At 41.8% G+C, this 27286-nt stretch overlaps 1 protein-coding gene across 3 annotated transcripts; it reads right to left on the reverse strand.

Annotated features, from left to right (window-relative positions):
* Positions 1 to 214: 214 nt before the first annotated feature.
* LOC106560637 (basic immunoglobulin-like variable motif-containing protein) lies at positions 215 to 27286 on the reverse strand. 3 transcript variants are annotated; one of them, XM_014123705.2, is made up of 12 exons: positions 26889 to 27167; positions 24748 to 25346; positions 17042 to 17168; positions 13912 to 14007; positions 13585 to 13689; positions 13385 to 13479; positions 12940 to 13072; positions 11919 to 12002; positions 11712 to 11808; positions 10671 to 10884; positions 4669 to 4752; positions 215 to 3395 (listed from the first exon to the last, which is right to left on the reverse strand). In XM_014123705.2, exons 2-12 carry the CDS (start codon positions 25259 to 25261, stop codon positions 3376 to 3378), a joined length of 1569 nt encoding a protein of 522 aa, XP_013979180.1. In that variant the 5' UTR covers positions 25262 to 25346; positions 26889 to 27167; the 3' UTR covers positions 215 to 3375. The 3 variants fall into 3 exon arrangements, with proteins under 3 accessions (XP_013979180.1, XP_013979178.1, XP_013979175.1); XM_014123703.2 differs by lacking the exons at positions 215 to 3395; positions 4669 to 4752 and adding an exon at positions 27176 to 27286 and having other exon boundaries at positions 8077 to 10884; positions 26889 to 26953; XM_014123700.2 differs by lacking the exons at positions 215 to 3395; positions 4669 to 4752 and having other exon boundaries at positions 8077 to 10884; positions 26889 to 27176.

The following is a 27286-nucleotide window of genomic DNA, read 5'->3' on the forward strand; positions in this document are numbered from 1 at the left end:
TAAATCATTCTCTCTACTATTATTCTGACATTTCACATTCTTAAAATAAAGTGGTGATCCTAACTGACCTAAAACAGGGAATTTTTACTAGGATTAAATGTCAGGAATTGTGAAAAACTGAGTTTAAATGTATTTGGCTAAGGTGTAAGTAAACTTCCAACTTCAACTGTATATAGCTCATACCTCAGCACATTGATCTGGTACTCCCTGTATATATCTAGATTTCTGTGTATTTTAGTAATGTCTTATTATTATTTATTTTGTTTAACTGCATTGTTGGGAAGAGCTCGTTAGTAAGGATTTCACACTAAACACACCTGTTGTATTTGATACAGTCAGTGCGTTATCACACAGGCAAGCCTAATTTTAATTCAGTTTATCTCAAACTGTGTCGTACTTACTGTACTGATCTCCCAGTTGGACATGGAAGGATGAGGCCAGCCATGGAAAATAATATGAAAGACAAAATTCCATGGTAACAGAATGCTGCTGAGACTCAGATGTTTCACTTTAAAATGTATGTTAAAAGTCATCCTTGTGAACAGAGTTGAATGGTTGATTTAACTTTGCAATGATAATTTTTTGGTTTGGCATACATTTTAAAAAGTGAAAAATCTGTAATCTGCATCATTCTGTTAACATGGAATTGCCCTGAAACCATCCTCTCCTCACAGATGCCTTCATGGTGGTTATAGAGGATGAATATTGTTCGACTTTAGTTAGAAATAGACAATCTAATTAATAAAACAAACATGCCTCCACTCTTTTTTATTTCTGACCATCATACATCCTGGGCAAGCGCATTGTGGGGGAAACACACCATCTGTCGGTAGGGGAACCAATGATATCAAGCAATTTAGTCTAACGTAGCTAGCCAACTATGTCAACTGACTAAGCTACTTTCTCTAGGTTGTTGGATGTCACAATAACAACCAAATTACACCCCGTCTGTATCTTCCTCAACCACACAATTGAGAGTCAAGAGTGAATGTCAGTCTATAGCAGTTCACTTCGCTAATGGTAGATTTGACAGTAGACGAGTGTGTAAAGTAGAAATATATATATAGATATATTGATATACTGACAAGATACATTTATCTCCGCCCTAACAATGGAAGTCCACAAAGCAACATAGCGGGCAATCTAGCTTCAGCCTTTTCCTTTCTTTGAATTGTTGGATACATCTCATTATTCTCATTATTGTAATCCTTATTTGAATATTCAATGAGGGTAGTTGAGGTCACCCGCCTGTATTCAAAGGATAGAGATTTTTTTTAAATGTTTTATTTTTGATTTCACCTTTATTTAACCAGGTAGGCAAGTTGAGAACAAGTTCTCATTTACAACTGCGACCTGGCCAAGATAAAGCAAAGCAGTTAGTAAGATAATATGCTTACTAGCCTCATGTGATGAATATGCAGTCATCTCGAAACAACCAATATAAAGTGTTTTTTTCTTAAATCAGTACACTCTCGTTACAACTTAAGCATTACGAACCTTCTATTAGATCAAATAAACCTCACGTAGCAAAAATGAGACATTAATTGTTTTGTTGTTGACCAAATTCGACACTTTCTCATGGACCTCCATTACAAAAACTCCTTGCCTGGGAAGGCGAAACAAGGAAAAAAACGCCACCTGCTGGACGGAGACATATTTTCCGCCGAGTTGGTTCCTCTCTGTCTTCCTCCTCTTCCTCTCTAGTTGTGACTAGACTGGAGTACAGCTACAACCGGAAGTGTCTTTTTTTGTAGCTGGTTAATGCCGCGTTTCAAACAACTGGGAACGCGGAATATTACGACGTCATGACGTCAGTGATCTACAGGTCGGAGCTCTGAAACTCAAGCTCTGCCCGAGTTCGGATTCCGATGTGAACGACCATTCAAATAGATTTTTTTTCTTCCGAGAGTCCAGTTTTTTGTGAACGAGGCAGAAGACTCTGGTGAAGACGCAGGTTCTACGAACAAATAGCTATTACTCCTTGGCCTGAAGTCCTTGAATAAAACAAATGATCTGCTTGAATGTAATTGCCTCTTTTATACATGTACAGTGCAATCGGAAAGTATTCAGACCCCTTCCCTTTTTCCACATTTTGTTACGTTACAACTTAATTCTAAAATGTTGTAAATTATTTTTCCCTCATCACACACAATATAGGGTATTGTGTGTATATTGATTGAGAAGGGGGGAAAAACTATTAAATCCATTTTAGAATAAGGCTGTTACCTAACAAAAATGTGGAAAAAGTCAAGAGGTCTGAATACTTTCCCGGATGCACTGTACATGTTTTGGTGAAAGGCATTAACTTGTCATTTCTAGCTGGTTTCTTACTAGTTCATGCTACTTTACTAGCTACTGGCAAGCTGTATCAGGCATCTTTACATGCGAGGGGAAAACAAATAGCTGTATTTGCTAAGCTATCCATCTGATTGATAAAGTTGATTTAAAAAAAATTGTCTTCAGGGGTTCCAGAAGCAAGGTCCTTACCTGAGAGTACAGCAACAGTCTCTGTCTCACAGCCATTCTGTCAACATGTATCCAGAAACAAGGGCCTTACCTGAGAGTACAGCAACAGTCTCTGTCTCACAGCCATTCTGTCAAAATGTATACAGAAGCAAGGTCCTTACCTGAGAGTACAGCAACAGTCTGTCTCACAGCCATTCTGTCAAAATGTATACAGAAGCAAGGGCCTTACCTGAGAGTACAGCAACAGTCTCTCTGTCTCACAGCCATTCTGTCAAAATGTATACAGAAGCAAGGGCCTTACCTGAGAGTACAGCAACAGTCTCTCTGTCTCACAGCCATTCTGTCAACATGTATCCAGAAGCAAGGGCCTTACCTGAGAGTACAGCAACAGTCTGTCTCACAGCCATTCTGTCAACATTCATTGTATGTAACCACTTCAATTCATACAAACTACTACGGATGCAATCACTGACTTGTATTTACTTTGTGCCATTCTTTAACCTTGTCTGTGATATATGTTTTAGTTGAGACACCTGTATGACATACATGAATACAAATATATTCACTCTGGGCATTAGACTTGTATTTATTTTAGACTAAGTGTATTTGTTTGGATGTGTAAGTTATCACAGACAGAAGCTAGTAAAAATGACCAACATGACAAACATGCTGTGAAAAAGTTGTTTTGTATAATCTTAAAATAAAAAAATAATAATGACTTGTTTATACAAAACTTTATTGAATTTGGTCATTCCCCAAATAATATGGCCAAAGAAAGTCTGCAGATAGCTGACAACAGGGTGACAGCTTTGTATATGTGTTGCTCTTGAGTTCTATAGTCCAACAGACTCACCTGTGGACAGAGGGACGGACAGGGTGACAGCTTTGTTAATGTGTTGCTCTAGAGTTCTATAGTCCAACAGACTCACCTGTGGACAGAGGGACGGACAGGGTGACAGCTTTGTTAATAGCCCAGCAGACACATACACGGAGAAAGACACAGTAATTAACTTGTCCAACAGGTCTATATCTGATACATGTTCATCTGCCCTAGGTAAGGGGCTATCATTTGTCCCAACATCACAGGCCAATGAATTTGATACAGTTATAGACTTTCAAAAGTTTTCCTGCAGTTTGAGATTAAATGTAGTTTTTTTTTATAATGGGGTTGCTCCCTATGCACCTGCCAATGTTAATCTATTGATCGATATTAGTAACCAGACAGGAAATAGTGCTAATGTTTTTCACCATTGATAACCTGAATGATAATGAACCTGACTCTCGGACTGAGGACATGACAAGGGAAAATACATATTTTAAAGAGGAAAAGCACATTTCTACCACCCAGAATAAATCCCTCTCTTGAAACATATTGCCGCCTAGTTGAGAAAGATGTACATAATCTCCTGGCTAATAAAAAAGTATACAAGGTATTCCACAATATGTCCAAAGCAGAGAAAGAATTTCTTATAGAACTGAAAAATGACTCCAGTATCATTATAAAAACTAATGACAAAGGAGGGGCAACATGGATTACTAAATGCAGCAGACTATAAAAAGGAAATTCAGAGACAACTTAGTGATGATGAATTTTTACAAAAGACTCCCAAAGGACCCTACTAATACAATTAAAGTCTCTGATCTATGATAAATTGGCTACAATTTTTGAATGAAAGGGGAAATTACAAAAGACAGAATATGAGTATATGAAAGTTGACCGCCCAACCACACCTGTCATATACGCTCTACCCTAAATTCACAAGGACATGACACCACCTATACCAAGCAGGCCCATTGTGAGAAGTAACGGATCTCTGACAGAGAATATATCTCCCTTTGTACAGGGGCGAAAATCTGATATCAACTTTGGAGGGGAGAATTACATGAAATTTTCTCAAGAGCAATTCCTGAGGGGGACACCAAAAGTAGTGCTGTAACACATAGCCTACATTGTAATAAGGTAAATGTATATTGAGGAACCAAAGAAATAAGGTGTTTGCCGTACTCCTAACTACCGGTACCCAAAACTACACAACTAATCACAACAGCAATACCATTGCCTTTAACAAATCTTAGTTCAGTCACCAGTTTAAGTTGAGAGTGGGGGTATCCATGGCATTTTCCAATTATGTTCCTATTTTACAAGTCAAAAAAATTGAGAACCTTTCATAATGTTGCCAAACAAAGACTCAACAAACTTACCTGAGACTCCCTGTCTCTGCCAGTCTGTCCCTGCATATCTGTCCCCAACTCTGCTGTCTGTGTGCCATCTGTTGCCTGCTCTGCCTAATGACATCATTGTGAAACATTTCCATTAGAATTTCATTTCTTTCTTATGAACATTTTATCAACTAGTCTTTGAGATATTAGGCTACTTAGGGTTCTTACTATGCGTTTTGGTGTATTGAAAAATACTCTGATGTCCGTCTTTTATTTTTCTGCCATGTTTCTACCTGCCTGGCTGGCTGGCTACACACACAGTGTGTAGGTTATTTACAGTAGGAGATGGACTTCTATCATCTTCAATCATTCTATTTGGGCTTCGATCTAAAAGGTAGCTAGCAAATGTGAAACGGATTAAAATGACAAGAGTTGACAGCTGTATGAGTTCACCATTTACACAACATATGCTGCAACCTTTTGTAATTTTAATAGTTTGTTTCATATTGGCTGGCTTCCAACAATAGCTGAATTTGCAAAGCTAGCGAGCACCAATTCAGTTTTCAGTGGTGTTTGCGATAATCTTTGCTACCCGGGTTAAATAAAGGTGAAATAAAATAAATAAATAAAAGTTAACTTGCGACAATTTAGCTTTTGCAACGAGACCATTAAATATATTTAAGACAATGGTAGAAGAGAGTGTAGTTCTGTTCAGTTTGGATTTCAGTTTATCGCTAACCTTATCACAGGGACTTTGAAGCACCAACTTACATCATCTGCATGCTGATTCCATCTTTGACGACGCCACATAAATGGAATAGGTACTAGCTAGCTTAATAGTTAATATTTGCGCGCTAGCTCTGCATATTCAGCTAGTGTGTGTGCGCGATTGACTGGATTAACCTCACGTCAGTTACGTGCATTGAGTGCCTTTCAGACAGTAGATACGACCTCTCTGTTACCTAGCAAGCTAAGGAACTGGCAGTGGATCAAACCATTGTGAGGCAAAGGGTGGGGGGGTTGCAATCTTTTGAAACTTAAAAATGCGCTATTAAGTGTCTATAATCAGCACAATTGCTTTCATTGCGTATTATTAATATTATTTAAATTACATAGTTATGTTTCAGTGATATATTGGGGGACACACATATTTTTCCCAGGATGGGGGGGTCGTGTCCCCCCCGGAATTTCCGCCCCTGCCTTTGTAGACCATTTTGTGAAACTCTGGGCGATCTCCCTCCCCACGTATACTAAAACTATTGATTTTATTAATCTTTTGAACTCTGTGGACCATAAAACCTGAAAATTCTATTCTGTATACTTTTGATGTTACCAGTTGTCACGACTTCCCTGAAGTCGGTTCCTCTCCCTGTTCGGGCGGCGTTCGGTGGTCGACGTCACCGGTCTTCTAGCCATCGCCGATCCACCATTCAATTTTTCCATTTGTTTTGTCTTGTTTTGTTTTCCCACACACCTGGTTTACATTCCCTCATTATTTGACGTGTATTTAACCCCCCCCCATGTCTGTGTGTGGAATTGTTTGTTGTTTCGTTAGATTGGTTGCGCTGGGTTATGTCAACCCGTATTGTGTTTAGTGTTCTTAGTGCCTGTGTGTGTTTTGTTCGCCGAAATAAAAGGCTCCGGTTGCTACCCAAATTCTGCTCTCCTGCGCCTGACTCCCTTACAGCCAGTTACGCATACCTAACACCAGTCTATATACTAAAAAACATGAGCTGGCGCACACCCAGAAAAAAAGTTTGTGTGGAGGTGCTTGAGTAACGGCGAATAAACTATAAAAATAAAGAAAGTCGCACACTCCATGTCGCACACTCCATGTATAAACTCCCAGCAATTTAATGGGTATTTACCAAACGTTTCGGCATCACTGTGCGTTCCCCACCCTGAAGAAGGTAAACGTTGGTAAATACCCATTAAATTGCTGGGAGTTTATACATGGGGTGTGGGACATGGGAGTGTGCGACATGGAGTGTGCGACTTTATTTTGATGTCACCAGTCTATATACTAACATCCCCCACCAGGACAGCCTAGAAGCCCTCATGTTCTACCTCAATGAGCGGCCCCCTAATGCTCAACCCAGCACCAATATGTATTGTGGACTTGGCTGAACTGGTACTAACCTCCAACTATTTTCTCTTCAGAGAGAAAGCACTATGGCTGCTAATTATGCTTAGTTATGCTAATTATTATGCTAGCTTAGCACTATGGCTGCTAATTATGCTAATTATTATGCTAGCTAAGCACTATGGCTCTTAATTATGCTAACCTACAGTACCAGTCAAAAGTTTGGACCTACTCATTCAAGGGTTTTTCTTTATGTTTACTACATTGTAGAATAATAGTGAAGAAATCCAAACTATGAAATAACAAATGTAATCACGTAGTAAACAAAAAAGTGTTAAACAAATAAAAATATATATTTTAGATTCTTCAAAGTAGCCACTCTTTGCCTTGATGACAGCTTTGCACACTCTTTAAATCAGCAGATTAAATTTGATAACATACTGAGCAGTGCCAACACAATTGTCGACCCTGGGAAAGGGGTACGAGTCCGACTTAGTAACGGCATAGTTTCCAAAAATCGGACTGTTGCCATGTTGTGTAATGCCATGTTCAAGCATGAACTCCACCTCACTGCGGAGTTTCTTTCTCTTTTCAGGATTCACTCGATAGGCATCTTGTTTGATTGGGGCTGAGTCCCCAACGTCAATGTTATGCTCTAATACATTTGTCTGAGTTGGCACATCTAAGAACAAACCCTATTATTATAAATTGTGGTTCAACAGGAGACAGATCCATGGAAATATGCCTGGGTCTGATGCCTCAGAGTAAGTTAAAATACGGTCACGCGTCTTGTTGACTTTGAGAAGGCGATCTTCAGTATGAGCTCTTATTACTCTTGTTATTGTAAGCCCACATTAATATCATGTAATAGAGCCCCACAGTGGAGGTGTCCTAATACCCATAAAACCTTGCGGTCAAACAGGGAAATGGTTCCCGATCGTTTTTCCACCATTACATTTTTCTCATAGAGAATTTCAGAAACAATTAACATTTACATGGTTATCAAAACATCACGCCAGGGTAAGCGTACACGAAACAAAAGCGTTGTGTTAAAATAAGGGCTGTGTTAAAATAAGGGCTGTGTTAAAATAAGGGCTGTGTTTTGGGTCTTCCCTGTGGCTCAGTTGGTAGAGCATGGTGTTTGCAACGCCAGCATGGTGTGTGCAACGCCAGGGTTGTGGGTTCGATTCCCAGGGTACGCCTACACGAAACACAGCCCTTATTTTAAGTGTTTCTAAAATCCCCTATGTGAAAAATAAATGGTGGGGGGGGGAAACATTTCCTTGTTTGTCCTCTAGGTTTTATGGGTATTATGACTCATACTGTGGACTCATTATTTGTAAAATTATGACACTTTTTGATAGGCGTTGATATAAATTGTTATTTATTAAGAAAAAAAGGAGTAAATCTAACTCACATGAATAAATAATGATACATTTTACAGTAGTGTTGGGATAAGTCTACACACGAAACCACAGATCTGTGAGATGTAAGCAAGAGAATGAACTGTGCCTTTAGACACAACATGGAAGCAATCATGCACTCCTTATCCTTTGTCTCTCACGTTGGACATCAATAACAACACAAAGATAAATCTCTACATCTTGGTAGGTGATTAGAATCCTTTGACTTGATTTCTCAGGTATTTTCTTTGGGGAAAAGTACGTCTACACTTAACATAGTTTCACAGGACATCACAATGTCAACTGTACCCACTGTACTGTTCGATGCATGTTTCTGTAGGTAGTTTTCCTGTAGCTGGGTTTCTGAAGTCTACCATGGTTGTTTCTGTAGTTAGTTTTCCTGTAGCTGGGTTTCTCAACTCTACCATATGTACATCGTTGTTTCTACAGTTAGTTTTACTGTAGCTGGGTTTCTCAACTCTACCATGGTTGTTTCTACAGTTAGTTTTCCTGTAGCTGGGTTTCTCAAGTCTACCATATGTACATCGTTGTTTCTACAGTTAGTTTTACTGTAGCTGGGTTTCTCAACTCTACCATATGTACATCGTTGTTTCTGCAGTTAGTTTTCCTGTAGCTGGGTTTCTGAAGTCTACCATATTTGTTTCTACAGTTAGTTTTCCTGTAGCTGGGTTTCTGAACTCTACCATGGTTGTTTCTGTAGTTAGTTTTCCTGTAGCTGGGTTTCTGAAGTCTACCATGGTTGTTTCTGCAGTTAGTTTTCCTGTAGCTGGGTTTCTCAACTCTACCATGGTTGTTTCTGCAGTTAGTTTTACTGTAGCTGGGTTTCTCAACTCTACCATGGTTGTTTCTGCAGTTAGTTTTCCTGTAGCTGGGTTTCTGAAGTCTACCATGGTTGTTTCTACAGTTAGTTTTCCTGTAGCTGGGTCTCTCAACTCTACCATGGTTGTTTCTGCAGTTAGTTTTCCTGTAGCTGGGTTTCTGAAGTCTACCATGGTTGTTTCTACAGTTAGTTTTCCTGTAGCTGGGTTTCTCAACTCTACCATGGTTGTTTCTGTAGTTAGTTTTCCTGTAGCTGGGTTTCTGAAGTCTACCATGGTTGTTTCTGTAGTTAGTTTTCCTGTAGCTGGGTTTCTCAACTCTACCATATGTACATCGTTGTTTCTACAGTTAGTTTTCCTGTAGCTGGGTTTCTCAACTCTACCATGGTTGTTTCTGTAGTTAGTTTTCCTGTAGCTGGGTTTCTGAAGTCTACCATATGTACATCGTTGTTTCTGCAGTTAGTTTTACTGTAGCTGGGTTTCTCAACTCTACCATGGTTGTTTCTGCAGTTAGTTTTCCTGTAGCTGGGTTTCTGAAGTCTACCATGGTTGTTTCTGTAGTTAGTTTTACTGTAGCTGGGTTTCTCAACTCTACCATATGTACATCTCGGTGGAGTTTGTTTGCGACAACTGTGGACGGAGTCGCTGTCAGTCGATACAAGGAAACAGTCTGTGGTTGTATTGGATAAAGGTTTTATTAAAAAGTATGGATATCAGCAAACAAAGAAAGGCACGCAGATACAAACAGCTACAGAGGACAAACATAGGTACACAGTAGGGGTTTAAGAAAAGGCAGCTAGAGAGGACAAACATAGGTACAAGGTAAGGAATTAAAAAAGGCAGCTACAGAGGACAAACATAGGTACAAGGTAAGAAATTTAAAAAGGCAGCTACAGAGAACAAACATAGGTACAAGGTAAGGAATTAAGAAATGCAGCTAGAGGACAAACATAGGTACAAGGTAAGAAATTAAGAAAGGCGGCTACAGAGAACAAACATAGGTACAAGGTAAGGAATTAAGAAAGGCAGCTACAGAGGACAAACATAGGTACAAGGTAAGGAATTAAGAAAGGCAGCTACAGAGGACAAACATAGGTACAAGGTAAGGGTTTATCGACTGACAGCGACTCGTTGTAGTTGGAGGTGCAGTCCGCCCACAGTTGTCTCCGCTCAACTCCATTGACGTGATGTGCGTCGCGGAGTTGAGAAAAACTTGGCTTACAGTAGTCACTGGATTTCAGTCACATTCGCAAACTAACACACTCACTTTAAAGTGCATAATGAATAGATTTTTATTATTATTCTCCTATTTCTTAAAATGGCTTTTAAATGCAACGATATCAGACATTCTGATTAATAGCAGCAGTCCTTTATACATTGCTAGATGATTAAAACGTAGCTTTCACACTAAAAGTGTATCAACTTGTATGTTATATTAATTTTTCATTACAATAATCAAGCAAAATCCTTGATGGAATCTGGATGATGCTAGATGGGGTAAAATAACACTTTGTCTCTCTTTTTTTCTGGGTGAAAAACTATGAGAACGTTTGATATACTAACCAGTATATTTTAGCAGCACTGACTTCACAGCCTTTCTCATTGAGTCTCAGTCATCTGTGGTATCTTCTTCGACGTCGCTCTCAGGTGAGCTCCTGTGTCTATACTCTGTGGTGTTAGACAGGTGTTTCCAAGCTACGTCCTTCTGGTTACTGGTACCTGTGCTGTTGGAGCGGCCTAGCCGGGCCAAAGCCTGGTGTTTTCCTGAGGTCTTCTCCCTGTCCTCCTGGACCTCTGCTAAGCCCCCCTGGGCCCTCTCAGACCCCTGGTGGTGGAGGTCATGCCTCAGGTTCTCCAGGTTGAGGGCCCAGGGGCCTAGCTTCTGCCAGTTGACCCTCTGAAAGGCCATGATGCAGTGAAGATTCCCTCCCACCTGCCAGGAGAGAAGAGGTTCATGTCAGAAATGCGGTAGAAACCCATGAATGGTACCTTCTTTTTAATTTTAACATAACTATAAAAACTGAGAAGAGGAGAGGTTCACGTCAGAAATACTGTACTAATACCAGAGCTCTGCTACCTGACCTGAGCCCAATGGGCCCCGGACATTATACATTGGGTTAGGGTAGAGCCTGTTAAATCTTTCCTCAAAAAGTATGGTACGGCAGGGCTTGGGTATCACTAGCAGTTTGAAGCTGTGTCATTTGCTCGTGCTCTGCAGTACAGACATATCTGACTAAGATTATAACATGGTGCCAGATGTGCTTCAACTAAATAGAAGACAGGAGAGATTATTTCACAGCTAATAATAATAATAATAATAATAATAATAATAATAATAATACAATTCCTTGAGTTTGTTTGAGTTTAGAGTGATGAAAAGTAACTAAACAGCTCTCTCATGTCTCGTCACTGAGTAGAGCAGCCCAAGCGTAGCCGTTGCGATGGTCACTCACAGACTCAGAGCCACCATGAGCAGAGTGCATGCAGAGTGAGCAGCGGCGCAGGAAGCGAGTGACAGACAGAGGAGCAACTAATGGATTTACTTACAGAGGAAGCTATTTCTGATTTCTGGTTTCGGGCAGGGCCTTAAATTTGGCAAAAGCAATCAGGCCTGGGCAGGGTAGGGCCTGAATGTCACGGGCATGGGTAGGGCTTAAAATTCATGCCCGTGCAGGGCTCTAACTCATCCTCATCCCATTGTTAGCATAACTGGTACCCTAACAACTAACATAACTATAAAACTGAAATTAAAATGAAAACCTTTTTGGTTTTGCGGCACTGAATTCCCCTCTCCGTGTGACGAATATCAAGGTATTCTGGATTTTGTGTGTTGAGATCTGTAACAATATCAGCCCACCTAAAAACAACCCAAGTTACAGAAGTGAAAAAGTAATCAACTAAGAAGACAACATGGTACAAGAACAAAAAAATACTGTATATAATTATAAAAGTCAGAAAGAATCATACTTTTTACAGTGAATAGCAGGGTGTTTCCTGCTTGGTTCACCAATCAGAATCCAGTGTTCCATTTCATTAGTTGGTAATGTACCCCTTAGAAGGAAACAAGAACAAGTTAACAAGGTACGTGGACGACAGCAAGAGTTACGTGGTTGACAGCGGGGGTTACGTGGACGACAGCGGGGGTTACGTGGACGACAGCGGGGGTTACGTGGACGACAGCGGGGGTTACGTGGACGACAGCGGGGGTTACGTGGACGACAGCGGGGGTTACGTGGACGACAGCGGGGGTTACGTGGACGACAGCGGGGGTTACGTGGACGACAGCGGGGGTTACGTGGACGACAGCGGGAGTTACGTGGACGACAGCGGGAGTTACGTGGACGACAGCGGGAGTTACGTGGACGACAGCGGGAGTTACGTGGACGACAGCGGGAGTTACGTGGACGACAGCGGGGGTTACGTGGACGACAGCGGGGGTTACCTGGACGACAGCGGGAGTTACGTGGACGACAGCGGGAGTTACGTGGACGACAGCGGGAGTTACGTGGACGACAGCGGGGGTTACGTGGACGACAGCGGGGGTTACGTGGACGACAGCGGGGGTTACGTGGACGACAGCGGGGGTTACGTGGACGACAGCGGGGGTTACGTGGACGACAGCGGGAGGTAAGTGGACGACAGCGGGAGGTAAGTGGACGACAGCGGGAGGTAAGTGGACGACAGCGGGAGGTAAGTGGATGACAGCGGGAGGTAGGTGGATGACAGCGAGAGGTAGGTGGACGACAGCGGGAGTTACGTGGACGACAGCGGGAGGTAAGTGGACGACAGCGGGAGGTAAGTGGATGACAGCGGGAGGTAAGTGGATGACAGCGGGAGTTACGTGGATGACAGCGGGAGTTACGTGGATGACAGCGGGAGTTACGTGGATGACAGCGGGAGTTACGTGGTTGACAGCAAGATAAAATTATTAGTAATCGATGACCTGCTAGAAAGTAAATGCACACAGGGATATGAGAGAGAGATGTACCTGTAGGCCTTGGCTGCTTTGAAAGGTGTGGCCTCGAAGCCCACAGGACAGAAGTAGTGGTTCTGACAGTGGTAAATGTAGGCCATGGTGTCATCTCTTAACCCCTGGGTCAACTTCAACAACGCCCCGTCAGCTGGAACAGGGAGAACAAATACTCAATTCAAATATGCTCCATTTTAAAAAAACAGAATCATGCAGACTGTCTGTACTACTGTATGCTTTTTCATCTATTCAGTTTCATTGTCAAACAAAGCTATTTCTTTATATAACAGACAAACTGGATGACGAACTAAAGTCAAGGCCAGCCCCAAGACATAATTGCTGGATTGACTGACATTTGAACACACTTTACTCTTTTGTATTTCCAAGCTGAGGCCAGCTTGTTACATCATAGCCAGTTTGTTAGTAGATAGGGTAGAATAGAGAGAAGAGTAGACAAACTCACCAGTCTCTCCTGCCGTCTTGTGTTTCCCGTGGGGTTTGTACAGAATATAGGAACATCCTCGGACACGGAAGTTGTCATTTATTTGCCTGAACCATCTGTTCACAAAGATTTTTAAAAATTACAAAAAAAATCTGTAGCCATTTGCTGTGCACCTTGTTTCTAATGTCAAAACTCAAAAAGTATTTTTCTGAGTACTGTACCTCATCAGAGTAGCATTGCCTGTAAAGGGACCAAACTTGATCTCCTCAAAAGGAGGCTGGAAGCCTAGGATCTGAAGAGCCCCTTCCTGGGACATGGGTGGGAGACTAAAAATACACACAAAACAAATCAAATAGCTGTTATTCCTCTTTATTTCTGGCAAATGAAAATGTACTACATGCTATAATGTGGTGGAAACATTTGTCTTGGTGTGTGCAGATCTGTTGTATTACCTAAATAACAAGTATAAAAGATGGAGTCTGTTCCTCCAACGAGCGATGATCCCATTGCTACATGTACAGAGCTACAGACATCGATAAATTGCCTACCTCCCTGCTCCTAGTGTGCTGTACAGAAAGTTCCAGCAGGAAACTAATGAAGATATCCCACATGACGTCTTGTACTGGGGGCGGCTGATGCAGTACCTAGAGAACAGAGGGAGGGGGAGAGAGAGAGGGAGAGAGATCAGAGAGGGAGAGAAAGAGAGAGAGAGGGAGAGAGAGAGGGAGGGAGAGAAAGAGAGAGAGAGGGAGAGAAAGAGGGGGAGAGAGAGAGAGGGAGGGAGAAAGAGGGAGAGGGAGGGGGAGAGATCAGAGGGAGAGAAAGAGAGAGAGAGGGAGACAGAAAGAGAGAGAGAGAGAAAGAGGGGGAGAGAGAGAGAGGGAGGGAGAGAGGGAGGGAGAGAGATCAGAGAGCGAGCGAGAGAGATCAGAGAGAGAGCGAGAGAGATCAGAGAGAGAGCGAGAGAGATCAGAGAGAGCGAGAGAGAGAGAGGGAGAGAGAAAGAGAGAGAGGGAGAGAGAGAAAGAGAGAGAGAGGGAGAGAAAGAGAGGGAGAGAAAGAGAGAGGGAGGGAGAGAGAGAGGGAGAGAGAGATCAGAGAGAGAGATCAGAGAGAGAGAGAGAGAGAGGGAGAAAAGCATGAAACTAATGAATGCCTCCTCCACTTGCAGTAGTTTCTGTCTCTGTCCGAAATGGCACCACATTCCCTATATAGTGCACTTGTTTTAACCAGAGCCCTACGGGTAGCAGTGCACTACATATGAAATAGGGTGCCATTTGGGATGCAAACCACTGTCATCATATCAGTAGTTAATACAGTATAACTAGCTCTGTGATAGGTCTCAGTAGTTAATACAGTATAACTAGCTCTGTGATAGGTGTATCAGTAGTTAATCCAGTAAAACTAGCTCTGTGATAGGTCTATCAGTAGTTAATCCAGTATAACTAGCTCTGTGATAGTTCTATCAGTAGTTAATCCAGTATAACTAGCTCTGTGATAGGTCTATCAGTAGTTAATCCAGTATAACTAGCTCTGTGATAGGTCCATCAGTAGTTAATCCAGTATAACTAGCTCTGTGATAGGTCTATCAGTAGTTAATACAGTATAACTAGCTCTGTGATAGGTCTATCAGTAGTTAATCCAGTATAACTAGCTCTGTGATAGGTCTATCAGTAGTTAATCCAGTATAACTAGCTCTGTGATAGGTCTATCAGTAGTTAATCCAGTATAACTAGCTCTGTGATAGGTCTATCAGTAGTTAATCCAGTATAACTAGCTCTGTGATAGGTCTATCAGTAGTTAATCCAGTATAACTAGCTCTGTGATAGGTCTATCAGTAGTTAATCCAGTATAACTAGCTCTGTGATAGGTCTATCAGTAGTTAATCCAGTATAATTAGCTCTGTGATAGGTCTATCAGTAGTTAATCCAGTATAACTAGCTCTGTGATAGGTCTATCAGTAGTTAATCCAGTATAACTAGCTCTGTGATAGGTCTATCAGTAGTTAATACAGTATAACTAGCTCTGTGATAGGTCTATCAGTAGTTAACAGTATAACTAGCTCTGTGATAGGTCTATCAGTAGTTAATCCAGTATAACTAGCTCTGTGATAGGTCTAGAGGTGTTTTTTTACGGCCATTTTTGTATCTCCTACACTTGATACTAGCTAGCTAGGCTAACGTTGGCTAAAATAGCTAGCTAGGTTGCTAAATATTACAGCAAAAAAGATATTAGCTTGCTGCCAAAGAGCTTGCTAAGACTATGTATATAAAGTATATAGTTAAGCAATAAAGCACGGAGGGGGCGTGGTATATGGCAAATATACCACGGCTAAGGGATGTTCTTAGGCACGACGCATCGCGGAGTACCTGGACACAGCCCTTAGCCGTGATATATTGGTCATATATCACAAACCCTTATTGCTATTACAAACTGGTTACCAACGTAATTAGAGCAGTAAAAAAAATAATGTTTTGTCATACCGGTGGTATACGGGCTGATATACAATGGCTGTCAGCCAATCAGCATTCAGGGCAGGGACCACCCAGTTTATAATACAGTATAATGAGCTGTGTGCTACCTCGATAGTAGTTAATACAGTATAATGAGCTGTGTGTTACCTCGGTAGTAGTTAATACAGTATAATGAGCTGTGTGTTACCTCGGTAGTAGTTAATACAGTATAATGTGCTGTGTGTTACCTCGGTAGTAGTTAATACAGTATAATGAGCTGTGTGCTACCTCGGTAGTAGTTAATACAGTATAATGAGCTGTGTTCTACCTCGGTAGTAGTTAATACAGTATAATGAGCTGTGTGCTACCTCGGTAGTAGTTAATACAGTATAATGAGCTGTGTGCTACCTCGGTAGTAGTTAATACAGTATAATGAGCTGTGTGCTACCTCAGTAGTAGTTAATACAGTATAATGAGCTGTGTGTTACCTCGGTAGTAGTTAATACAGTATAATGAGCTGTGTGTTACCTCGGTAGTAGTTAATACAGTATAATGAGCTGTGTGTTACCTCGGTAGTAGTTAATATAGTATAATGAGCTGTGTGTTACCTCGGTAGTAGTTAATACAGTATAATGAGCTGTGTGTTACCTCGGTAGTAGTTAATACAGTATAATGAGCTGTGTGTTACCTCGGTAGTAGTTAATACAGTATAATGAGCTGTGTGTTACCTCGGTAGTAGTTAATACAGTATAATGAGCTGTGTGTTACCTCGGTAGTAGTTAATACAGTATAATGAGCTGTGTGTTACCTCGGTAGTAGTTAATACAGTATAATGAGCTGTGTGTTACCTCGGTAGTAGTTAATACAGTATAATGAGCTGTGTGTTACCTCGGTAGTAGTTAATACAGTATAATGAGCTGTGTGTTACCTCGGTAGTAGTTAATACAGTATAATGAGCTGTCTGCTACCTCGGTAGTAGTTAATACAGTATAATGAGCTGTGTGCTACCTCGGTAGTAGTTAATACAGTATAATGAGCTGTGTGTTACCTCGGTAGTAGTTAATACAGTATAATGAGCTGTGTGTTACCTCGGTAGTAGTTAATACGGTATAATGAGCTGTGTGGTTAATACAGTATAATGAGCTGTGTTCTACCTCGATAGTAGTTAATACAGTATAATGAGCTGTGTGGTTAATACAGTATAATGAGATGTGTGCTATATTACCATCTCCTGAGGTCCAGGACTTTTCTCTGTTTGATCTCGTCCTGCGAGGCGTGGAGAGGAATGTCCTGCAGGTTCCTACTGGCCCCTGAAGGCTTCATCTTCTTAGTACCGACCCTCTTTACGTTGCCTGAAAATAGGACACAAATTTAAAGCAACCGCTCATACAGACAGAAACAAAGAGTAGGCTATATCTGTCAAGCGCTCATACAGACAGGAACAAAGAGTAGGCTATATCTGTCAAGCGTTCACACAGACAGAAACAAAGAGTAGGCTATATCTGTCAAGCGCTCACACAGACAGAAACAAAAAGTAGGCTATATATCTGTCAAGCGCTCACACAGACAGAAACAAAGAGTAGGCTATATCTGTCAAGCGCTCACACAGACAGAAACAAAAAGTAGGCTATATATCTGTCAAGCGCTCACACAGACAGAAACAAAAAGTAGGCTATATATCTGTCAAGCGCTCACACAGACAGAAACAAAAAGTAGGCTATATCTGTCAAGCGCTCATACAGACAGAAACAAAGAGTAGGCTGCACCTGTCAAGCGCTCATCGGTGCTAGGTCCGAACGTAATGAAGCAGTGTGGTGTACTAATGCTTTCCTTTGTCGTTGAGTTCTTAAAAATTTGAATTGTTTCTGAGAACAATACAGTACTTAAATGTTCCATTTCTTTCAACAACAATAAAACTCAGCAGGATAATCTTGTCACTATGATAAGTATTCTCTCTTGTAGTCACTGTGAAATAAACATGTCCCCTCATTCACCCTCTCCCTACAGCACACCAGTTCTTTACGTGGCGTCTCTGCCTGTCTGTGGTGTCTCTGCCCGTCTTACTAGCACTCTGGACAGTGGTGTCTCTCTATCACAGGTGAAGAATCTTTTAAACGAACAAAAATACTTCTACAAGCAGTTGTTACAACAACAACAACAAAAATAGCTTCAAGCGTTGTTTCCAAATACTGGTGGAGTCAATTAATAAAAGTATGGACAATCTAACGGCGAAATCAGATTCTCGAGGGACAATCAAGGCGGAAACAACATTGTTGTGGACTCTCCACATGAGACCAGGACGGAGTCTGAGAACAAAGTGCGGGAAATTATCACTAAAGAAACTGAAAGCTGACCATAGGAAGATTGAGGTGGAGGGCGCTCACAGTACTGCAAAGCCCACCACCGGCCCAGGTGACAGGCCCAGGCCGATAGCGGACAAGTTACAGAGTTTCTAGGAAAAGGTAGCTGTCCTGGAAAGAGCCAAGAACTTGAAAGGAACGTACATCTTCATCAACGAGAACTATCCTGAAGCTGTGCACCAGAAGAGGAAAGAACTGATCCCAGACATGAAATCTGCCAGAGCGCGTAGGGACATTGCTTACATCCGCTATGACAGGCTCATTGTCCACCCTCCCTCCCAAAAAGCCTGTGGGTTCGTAGCGTAAACCACGCAGCACACACACACACACACACACACACTTAAACACACCAACTGATTGACGGACTGCTGAATAATGTTATTTTTTTTGGTTCTTGTTTTGTTTGTTCTTTTCCATATTATGTCTATCTCTGATAAGCTACACAGGAAAGGGCTGAAAATAGACCATATTATATGTAGCCTTAGAAATAAGGTTCATGAAATCAATAACTTGCTAAATTCAGATAACATTTATTAATTAGCCATTTTTTAAAACTAATTTACATAATTCATTTGATGATAGAGCAGTAGAAGAGACAGAAACGCTTATGGGGAGGTATTGCTCTATATATATATATATATATATACTGCTCAAAAAAATAAAGGGAACACTTAAACAACACAATGTAACTCCAAGTCAATCACACTTCTGTGAAATCAAACTGTCCAGTTAGGAAGCAACACTGATTGACAATACATTTCACATGCTGTTGTGCAAATGGAATAGACAACAGGTTGAAATTATAGGCAATTAGCAAGACACCCCCAATAAAGGAGTGGTTCTGCAGGTGGTGACCATAGACCACTTCTCAGTTCCTATGCTTCCTGGCTGATGTTTTGGTCACTTTTGAATGCTGGCGGTGCTTTCACTCTAGTGGTAGCATGAGACGGAGTCTACAACACACACAAGTGGCTCAGGTAGTGCAGCTCATCCAGGATGGCACATCAATGCGAGCTGTGGCAAGAAGGTTTGCTGTGTCTGTCAGCGTAGTGTCCAGAGCATGGAGGCGCTACCAGGAGACAGGCCAGTACATCAGGAGATGTGGAGGAGGCCGTAGGAGGGCAACAACCCAGCAGCAGGACCGCTACCTCCGCCTTTGTGCAAGGAGGAGCACTGCCAGAGCCCTGCAAAATGACCTCCAGCAGGCCACAAATGTGCATGTGTGTGCTCAAACGGTCAGAAACAGACTCCATGAGGGTGGTATGAGGGCCCGACGTCCACAGGTGGGGGTTGTGCTTACAGCCCAACACCGTGCAGGACGTTTGGCATTTGCCAGAGAACACCAAGATTGGCAAATTCAACCCTGGCGCCCTGTGCTCTTCACAGATGAAAGCAGGTTCACACTGAGCACATGTGACAGACGTGACAGAGTCTGGAGACGCCGTGGAGAACGTTCTGCTGCCTGCAACATCCTCCAGCATGACCGGTTTGGCGGTGGGTCAGTCATGGTGTGGGGTGGCATTTCTTTGGGGGGCTACCTCCATGTGCTCGCCAGAGGTAGCCTGACTGCCATTAGGTACCGAGATGAGATCCTCAGACCCCTTGTGAGACCATATGCTGGTGCGGTTGGCCCTGGGTTCCTCCTAATGCAAGACAATGCTAGACCTCATGTGGCTGGAGTGTGTCAGCAGTTCCTGCAAGAGGAAGGCATTGATGCTATGGACTGGCCCGCCCGTTCCCCAGACCTGAATCCAATTGAGCACATCTGGGACATCATGTCTCGCTCCATCCACCAACGCCACGTTGCACCACAGACTGTCCAGGAGTTGGCGGATGCTTTAGTCCAGGTCTGGGAGGAGATCCCTCAGGAGACCATCCGCCACCTCATCAGGAGCATGCCCAGGCGTTGTAGGGAGGTCATACAGGCACGTGGAGGCCACACATACTACTGAGCCTCATTTTGACTTGTTTTAAGGACATTACATCAAAGTTGGATCAGCCTGTAGTGTGGTTTTCCACTTTAATTTTGACTGTGACTCCAAATCCAGACCTCCATGGGTTGATAAATTGGATTTCCATTGTTTATTTTTGTGTGATTTTGTTGTCAGCACATTCAACTATGTAAAGAAAAAAGTATTTAATAAGATTATTTCATTCATTCAGATCTAGGATGTGTTATTTTAGTGTTCCCTTTATTTTTTTGAGCAGTGTATATATCTGAAATATATTTCAGATATATACACTGCTCAAAAAAATAATATATATATATATTCAGAGCCATAGAGAAGATCCCATGTCAAGTGTTATTTAAGTGTTGTGGTCACAGGTTCACCTGCCTCACCTAAAGCCTATTCTTTAACGGTGTTGCTATAGGCCACCAAGAGCTAACAGTCAGTATCTAGATAACATGTGTGAAATGTTTGACAGCGTATGTGATGTTAACAGACGTCTGTTTTCTGGGTGACTGGATTATTGACTGGTTTTCATCAAGCTGTCCGCTCAAGAGGAAGCTTCTCACTGTAACCAGTGCTTGTAATCTGGTCATTAATCAACCTACCAAGGGTGTTTACAAACACTACAGGGACAAGATCATCCACATGTATTGATCACATTTTTACTAATACTGTAGAACTTTGTTCTAAAGCTATATCCGTACCCATTGGATGCAGTGATCACAATATATTGGCTATATCCAGGAAAGACAAAGTTCCAAAAGCTGGGCCTAAAATAGTGTATAAGAGATCATACAAAATATGTTGCTGTGACTCCTACGTGGATGATGTTACAAAATCTCTAGGCCCTCTACTCTTTTCTATTTTTACCAATGACCTGCCACTGGCATTATAAAAAGCCTCTGTGTCCATGTATGCTGATGATTCAACCCTGTACGCGTCACCAACCACAGCTAGTGAAATCATTGCAACCCTAAACAAAGAGTTGCAGTCAGTTTTAGAATGGGTAGCCAGTAATAAACTGGTCCTGAACATCTCTAAAACTAAGGGCATTGTATTTGGTACAAATCATTACCCAAATTCTAGACCTGAGCTAAATCTGACTGTTGAACAAGTTGAGGAGACTAAATTACTTGGCGTTACCTTAGATTGTAAACTGTCGAGGTCAAAACATATTGATTCAATGGTTGTAAAGATGGGGAGAGGTCTGGCCATAATAAAGAGATGCTCTGCTTTTTTGACACCACACTCCACAAAGCAAGTCCTGCAGGCTTGAGTTTTATCAGACCTTGATTATCGTCCAGTCATATGGTCAAGTGCTGCAAAAAAGGACCTAATTAAGCTGCAGCTGGCCCAGAACAGAGTGGCACGTTTTGCTCTTTGTAATCAGAGGGCTGATATAAATACTAACCATGCCAGTCTCTCTAGGCTGAGAGTTGAGGAAAGACTGACTGCATCGCTTCTTGTTTTTATAAGAAACATTAATGTTTTGGAAATTCCAACTTGTTTGCATAGTCAACTTACACACAGCACTGACACACACACACTTACCCCACCAGACATGCCACCAGGGGTCTTTTCACAGTCCCCAGGAGCAGAACAAATTCAAGGAAACGTACAGTATTATACAGAGCCATGAGTACATGGAACAACCCTTCCATCTTATATAATGCAAGTGAACAGCAAACCTGGTTTCAAACAACAAATAAAGCAACACCTCACGGCCCAACGCTTCCCACCATTTGACCTACTGGTTGTGTGTTTATGTACTGACATGTGACCTACTGGTTGAGTGTTTATGTACTGACATGTGACCTACTGGTTGAGTGTTTATGTACTGACATGTGACCAACTGGTTGAGTGTTTGTACTGACATGTGACCAACTGGTTGAGTGTTTGTACTGACATGTGACCTACTGGTTGAGTGTTTATGTAGTGACATGTGACCTACTGGTTGAGTGTTTATGTAGTGACATGTGACCTACTGGTTGAGTGTTTATGTAGTGACATGTGACCTACTGGTTGAGTGTATGTACTGACATGTGACCTACTGGTTGAGTGTATGTACTGACATGTCACCTACTGGTTGAGTGTTTGTACTGAAATGTGACCTACTGGTTGAGTGTTTGTACTGACATGTGACCTACTGGTTGAGTGTTTATTCTGACATGTGACCTACTGGTTGAGTGTATGTACTGACATGTAACCTACTGGTTGAGTGTTTGTACTGACGTGACCTACTGGTTGAGTGTATGTACTGACATGTGACCTACTGGTTGAGTGTTTGTACTGACATGTGACCTACTGGTTGAGTGTTTGTACTGACATGTGACCTACTGGTTGAGTGCATGTACTGACATGTAACCTACTGGTTGAGTGTTTGTTCTGACATGTGACCTACTGGTTGAGTGTTTGTTCTGACATGTGACCTACTGGTTGAGTGTATGTACTGACATGTAACCTACTGGTTGAGTGTTTGTACTGACATGTGGCCTACTGGTTGAGTGTTTGTACTGACATGTATGTGTAACTGATAGATGTATTGTCTTGTTCATTATTTGTCGGACCCCAGTAAGACTAGCCGTCGGATCCTTAAAAAAAAAAGTAATCAAATGCCTATCTGTGGTTTCACTGCCTGTGTTGAAAAAGACTATCATAAGTAGGGTTGAAAAATTCTGGGGAACATTCAAATTTCCTGGTTTTCCAGAATTCCTGGTTGGAGGATTACAGATCTACTTCTTATTCCCTCCTGTTTCCGGGAATATTCAAACTGGGATTTCGGGTAAAACAGGGAATTTATTGAAAGTTCTTGGAATTTTGCAACCCTAATCATAAGTATTCACCCCGCTTGGATTTTTTCTAATATTGCTGTGTTACAAAGTGGGAATGAAATAGATTTAATTGTGATTTTTTGTTGTTGTTGTCATTAATCTACTACATAAAATACTCCATAATGCCAAAGTAAAAATTTTATTCTAGAAATGTTTACAAATTAATAAAAATGTAATAACTAAAAGTTGTTTGTTGCATAAGTATTCACCCTCTTCATTTAGGAAAGCCTAAAATCAGTTCAGGAGTACAATTTGGCTTAACAAATCGCATAATAAGTTACATGGACTCACTCTGTGTGAAATAACAAGGGGTTGATATGATTTTTTTATGACAAACCCCTTCTTCTGTCCCCCATACATACAACATCTGTAATGTCCATCAGTCAGGTATTGAATTTCAAGCACAGATTCAACTACAAAGACCAGGGAGCTTTTTTTTCCAAAAGCCTCATAAAGGGCGGCGGCGATTGGTAGATGAGTAACAATAACAAAAATCTGATATTGAATATCTTTTTAACGTATGGTCAAGTTAATAATTATGCTGTGGATGATGTATTTAACCACACAGACACATCAAAGATGGCCGTCCTTCTGAACCCAGCTACAGAACAGGAAGGAAACTGCTCAGTGATGTCACAATGAGGCCACTGGTGATTTTTAAACTGCTACGAAGTTGCGATAGGAGAAAACTGAGAGTGGATCAGCAACATTATTGTGTCTTCCATAATGAACGACCTAAATGAGTGAAAAGCAGAATAAAAATATTCCAAGACATGCATCCTGTATGAAACAAGGCACTAAAGTAATACTGCAACAACAAACAAAAAAACGAAGGAATACACTTTGCAAAGCCTAAAGTAAATGTAAAGCCTAACGTTTGGGGCAATTCCAATATGTCACTGAGTAAATGCCTCCTTATTTTCAAGCATGATGTTGGCTGCATCATGGTATGGGTATGCTTGACATTGGCAAAGACTGGGGTGTTTTTCAGGATAAAAATAAATGGGATGGAGCTAAGCAAATACAAAATCCTAGAGGAAAATCTGCTTCAGTATGCTTTACATCAGACAATGGGAGAGGAATTCACCTTTCAGCAGGTCAATAACCTACAACACAAGGCCAAATCTACACTGGAGTTGCTTACCAAGACAGTGAATGTTCCTGAGTGGCCTAGTTACAGTTTTGACTTAAATCTCCTTGAAATCTATGGCAAGACTTGAACATTGCTTTCTAGTCATGATCCCCAACACCTTGACAGAGCTTGAAGTATTTTGAAAAGAATACTGGGTAAATATTGCACAATCCAGGTGTGCAAAGCTCTTAAGAGACTTACCAAAGAACACTCACAGATGTAATCCCTGCCAAAGGTGTTTCTAACATGTATTTACTCAGGGGGGTGAATACTTACCTAATTAAGGTATATTAATATTTTATTTTTCATTCATCTTAAAATAATGTTAGGATTTTACTTCTACTTTGACATTGCAGAGTATTTTGTGTAGCTCACTGACAACAAAATGACAGTTTAATCCCACTTTGTAACACAATAAAATGTGAAGAAATCCAAGGGGGGTGAATACTTCCTATACCCACTGTACCAACAACAGATGGTCTGAACACCAGTTACTGGCACATACTGCTTAGTAACAGATGAATCAGCATGAGAATAATACTAAAGTAACTCATAGCATATCCATGAGACTAAAACATACTGTAAATGATGTCTCCAAAAGCAAGCAGAACCCCTGTTTTACACTGTATATGATTTAGGTTATTGATCTTGCTTACTTGTCCTGGGCTTTCGAGTTAGCACAGCGTCAAAGTTAGTGGTATCAATCTCCCAAGCCAGGATAGGCTTGGTGTTGCTGCAGGACACCCCCTCCATATCAAAGTCTTCGTCTGATGCCTCCTCTACACCTGCATGCTGCCCCTGACCCTGAGACAGGTCCACAGTATTGGACTTCACTAATGGGGCCCCGCTGCCATCCTGCTTGCTGTGGGCCACCTCTCTGGGGGTACTGGGGAGCCGGTAGAGAGAGGTAGCCTGGTTGAGGAGGGCGTAGTCTGAGCAGACCGTGTAGAACTTCTCTCTGGAGTGAGTGACAGGACAGGTCCATGGGAGCTGGAGCTCAGCGCTGGAGGCTCTCCGGGTCCTCAGGGAGTCCCGGGTGTGAGTGGTCAGCAGGCCGCGTTGGTCATCCTCTCTGTCAGGGGGTGGGGGTCGCTGGGACAAGGGCGTAGCCTGGTCGCCTGGCTGACTCCCAGATACATTAGGTCCTGAACTATCCCCACTGTTAGGCATTGAAGAGACGACTGGGATGTTGGATGAGAGAATTGTTTAAAGTTGAAGTGGTTGGTCTGTTTAGAGGGGTGGGTTGTCATCTATGCTGCAGAAAGGATTACAAATATTTATTAAAACTACAAATTGGGTTAAAAGATATCAACCAGGAATTGTGTTTTTTTGGCCTATAAAGGTAAAATGTTGAAAGGTAATTCATAGTCAGTAGCTAACATAGAGTTTAAGGTATCCCAAAGGCTGGCAGATGGCGATGTTGAGTAATTTAATCTTACCGTCCAGATGGAATCTATGCAGCTGGCTATGCGGCTGGCTATGCGGCTGGCTATGCAGCTGGCTATGCAGCTGGCTATGCAGCTGGCTATGCACTCGTATCCCCCATGGACTGGTTTGTACATTAAACATTCTCCATTCAGGCTGTAAATGTGTAATTTTCCTCCTTAACTCAATTGAATGGCGAGAAGGTTGAGGGAAAAAAAAGAAAAAAAAAAACCGGGGAATTTGCATAGTTTTTTATGAAACACTATTTTCCACCACCATGCTAAAGTGGCTAGTGCTACTTCCTGATGTTGCGTATCGTGTTCAGCCAATCAGACCATGGGTGAAAAAAAAAAACAGACTGCTACAACCTGATTGGCTAAATGTGATATGCAACATCCGGGACTAACATTAGCTACTCTAGCATGGTGGTGGAAACTGGTTCTTCATAAAGAAAGTATGGGGTCTCCTGAGTGGCGCAGCGGTCTAAGCCACTACATGTCAGTGTTTAGGCTTCACTACAACCTGGAGTTCGACCCCAGGCTGTGTCACAGCCGGCCGTGACCGGGAGTCCCATAGGGTGGCGCACAATTGGCCCAGCGTCGTCTGGGTTAGGGGAGGGTTTGCCGGGGGGGCTTTCCTTGGCTCATCGCGCTCTAGCGATTCCTTGTGGCGGGCCAGGAACGTGCAAGCTGACTTCCGTCATCAGTTGAACAGTGTTTCCTCCGACACATTGGTGCGCCTGTCTTCCTGGTTAAGAAGCAGTGTGGCTCAGCGGATGATGTTTCGGAGGACGCATGACGCGTCCTTCGCCACTCCCGAGCCCGTTGGAGAGTTGCAGCGATGAGACAAGATCTTAACTACCAATTGGATATCACAAAAGTTTTTTATTTTTTACGCCTTATCACCATTAAATCTAGTTAAGGAGAAAAACGACACCTTTGCAGCCTCAATGGAAAATGTTTTATGTACAACCCGGTTCAGGAGTGATAGGTGCGTTCCCATTGAATGAATGGTAAGATGAAACGACAACAATATCGTCATCTGCCAGCCTTTTGGCTAACTTTAGGGCAAGCCGTGATATTAATTCAACCACAACCTGATCTACAGTAGCATGAACACTTGATAAGGATAATGTATTGGACATTGACTACAAAACACACTTAGGAGTGGTGTAAATGTAAATGTTTTTACATTACCCGGCCGTTCAATCATAGAGCCAAAGATAAGAATATTTATTTATTTTGCGCCCACTAGGCTAGACTGCCATAACCATCACCACCTGTCATCTCAGAAGATGGCAGCAAAACATGCAGTAGCATCGGATACTCTAAAATATACACGCAATAAACCTGTAAAATGTTGGTACACATACCTTGCATTGTGTCGTGGATTTTTAACTTGGTAGTTAGCTCGGTAACCACATAGTATGTATTTCTCCTGTTGGGATAATAAATACGATGTTGTATATTGACGTCCTCCTCCTTCCGCTGTACAGTAATGATAAGCTAACCCATTACGTAACTAGGGGTGCTCAACCGTAATCTTCCACAAGATTTTCTCACAGACAGTTCTAAATTAACGCTTTGCTATATAATTATTCATTTATTTTTTAAATTGGAAGTTAAAAATCGTTCCTTATAGAGATTTAACATTACTGACCCTATTTGTTCATCATATACACAAAATATTCGGCGTTCACGAAGGGTCATCAACCCCTATCCAGCCATCCGGGTTTCTTTAACCAATCAGAAGTCGTCTGTGGTGGTGGGG

Source organism: Salmo salar, chromosome ssa10 (genome assembly GCF_905237065.1).
Source record: "Salmo salar chromosome ssa10, Ssal_v3.1, whole genome shotgun sequence".
Classification (NCBI taxonomy): Eukaryota; Metazoa; Chordata; class Actinopteri; order Salmoniformes; family Salmonidae; genus Salmo; species Salmo salar.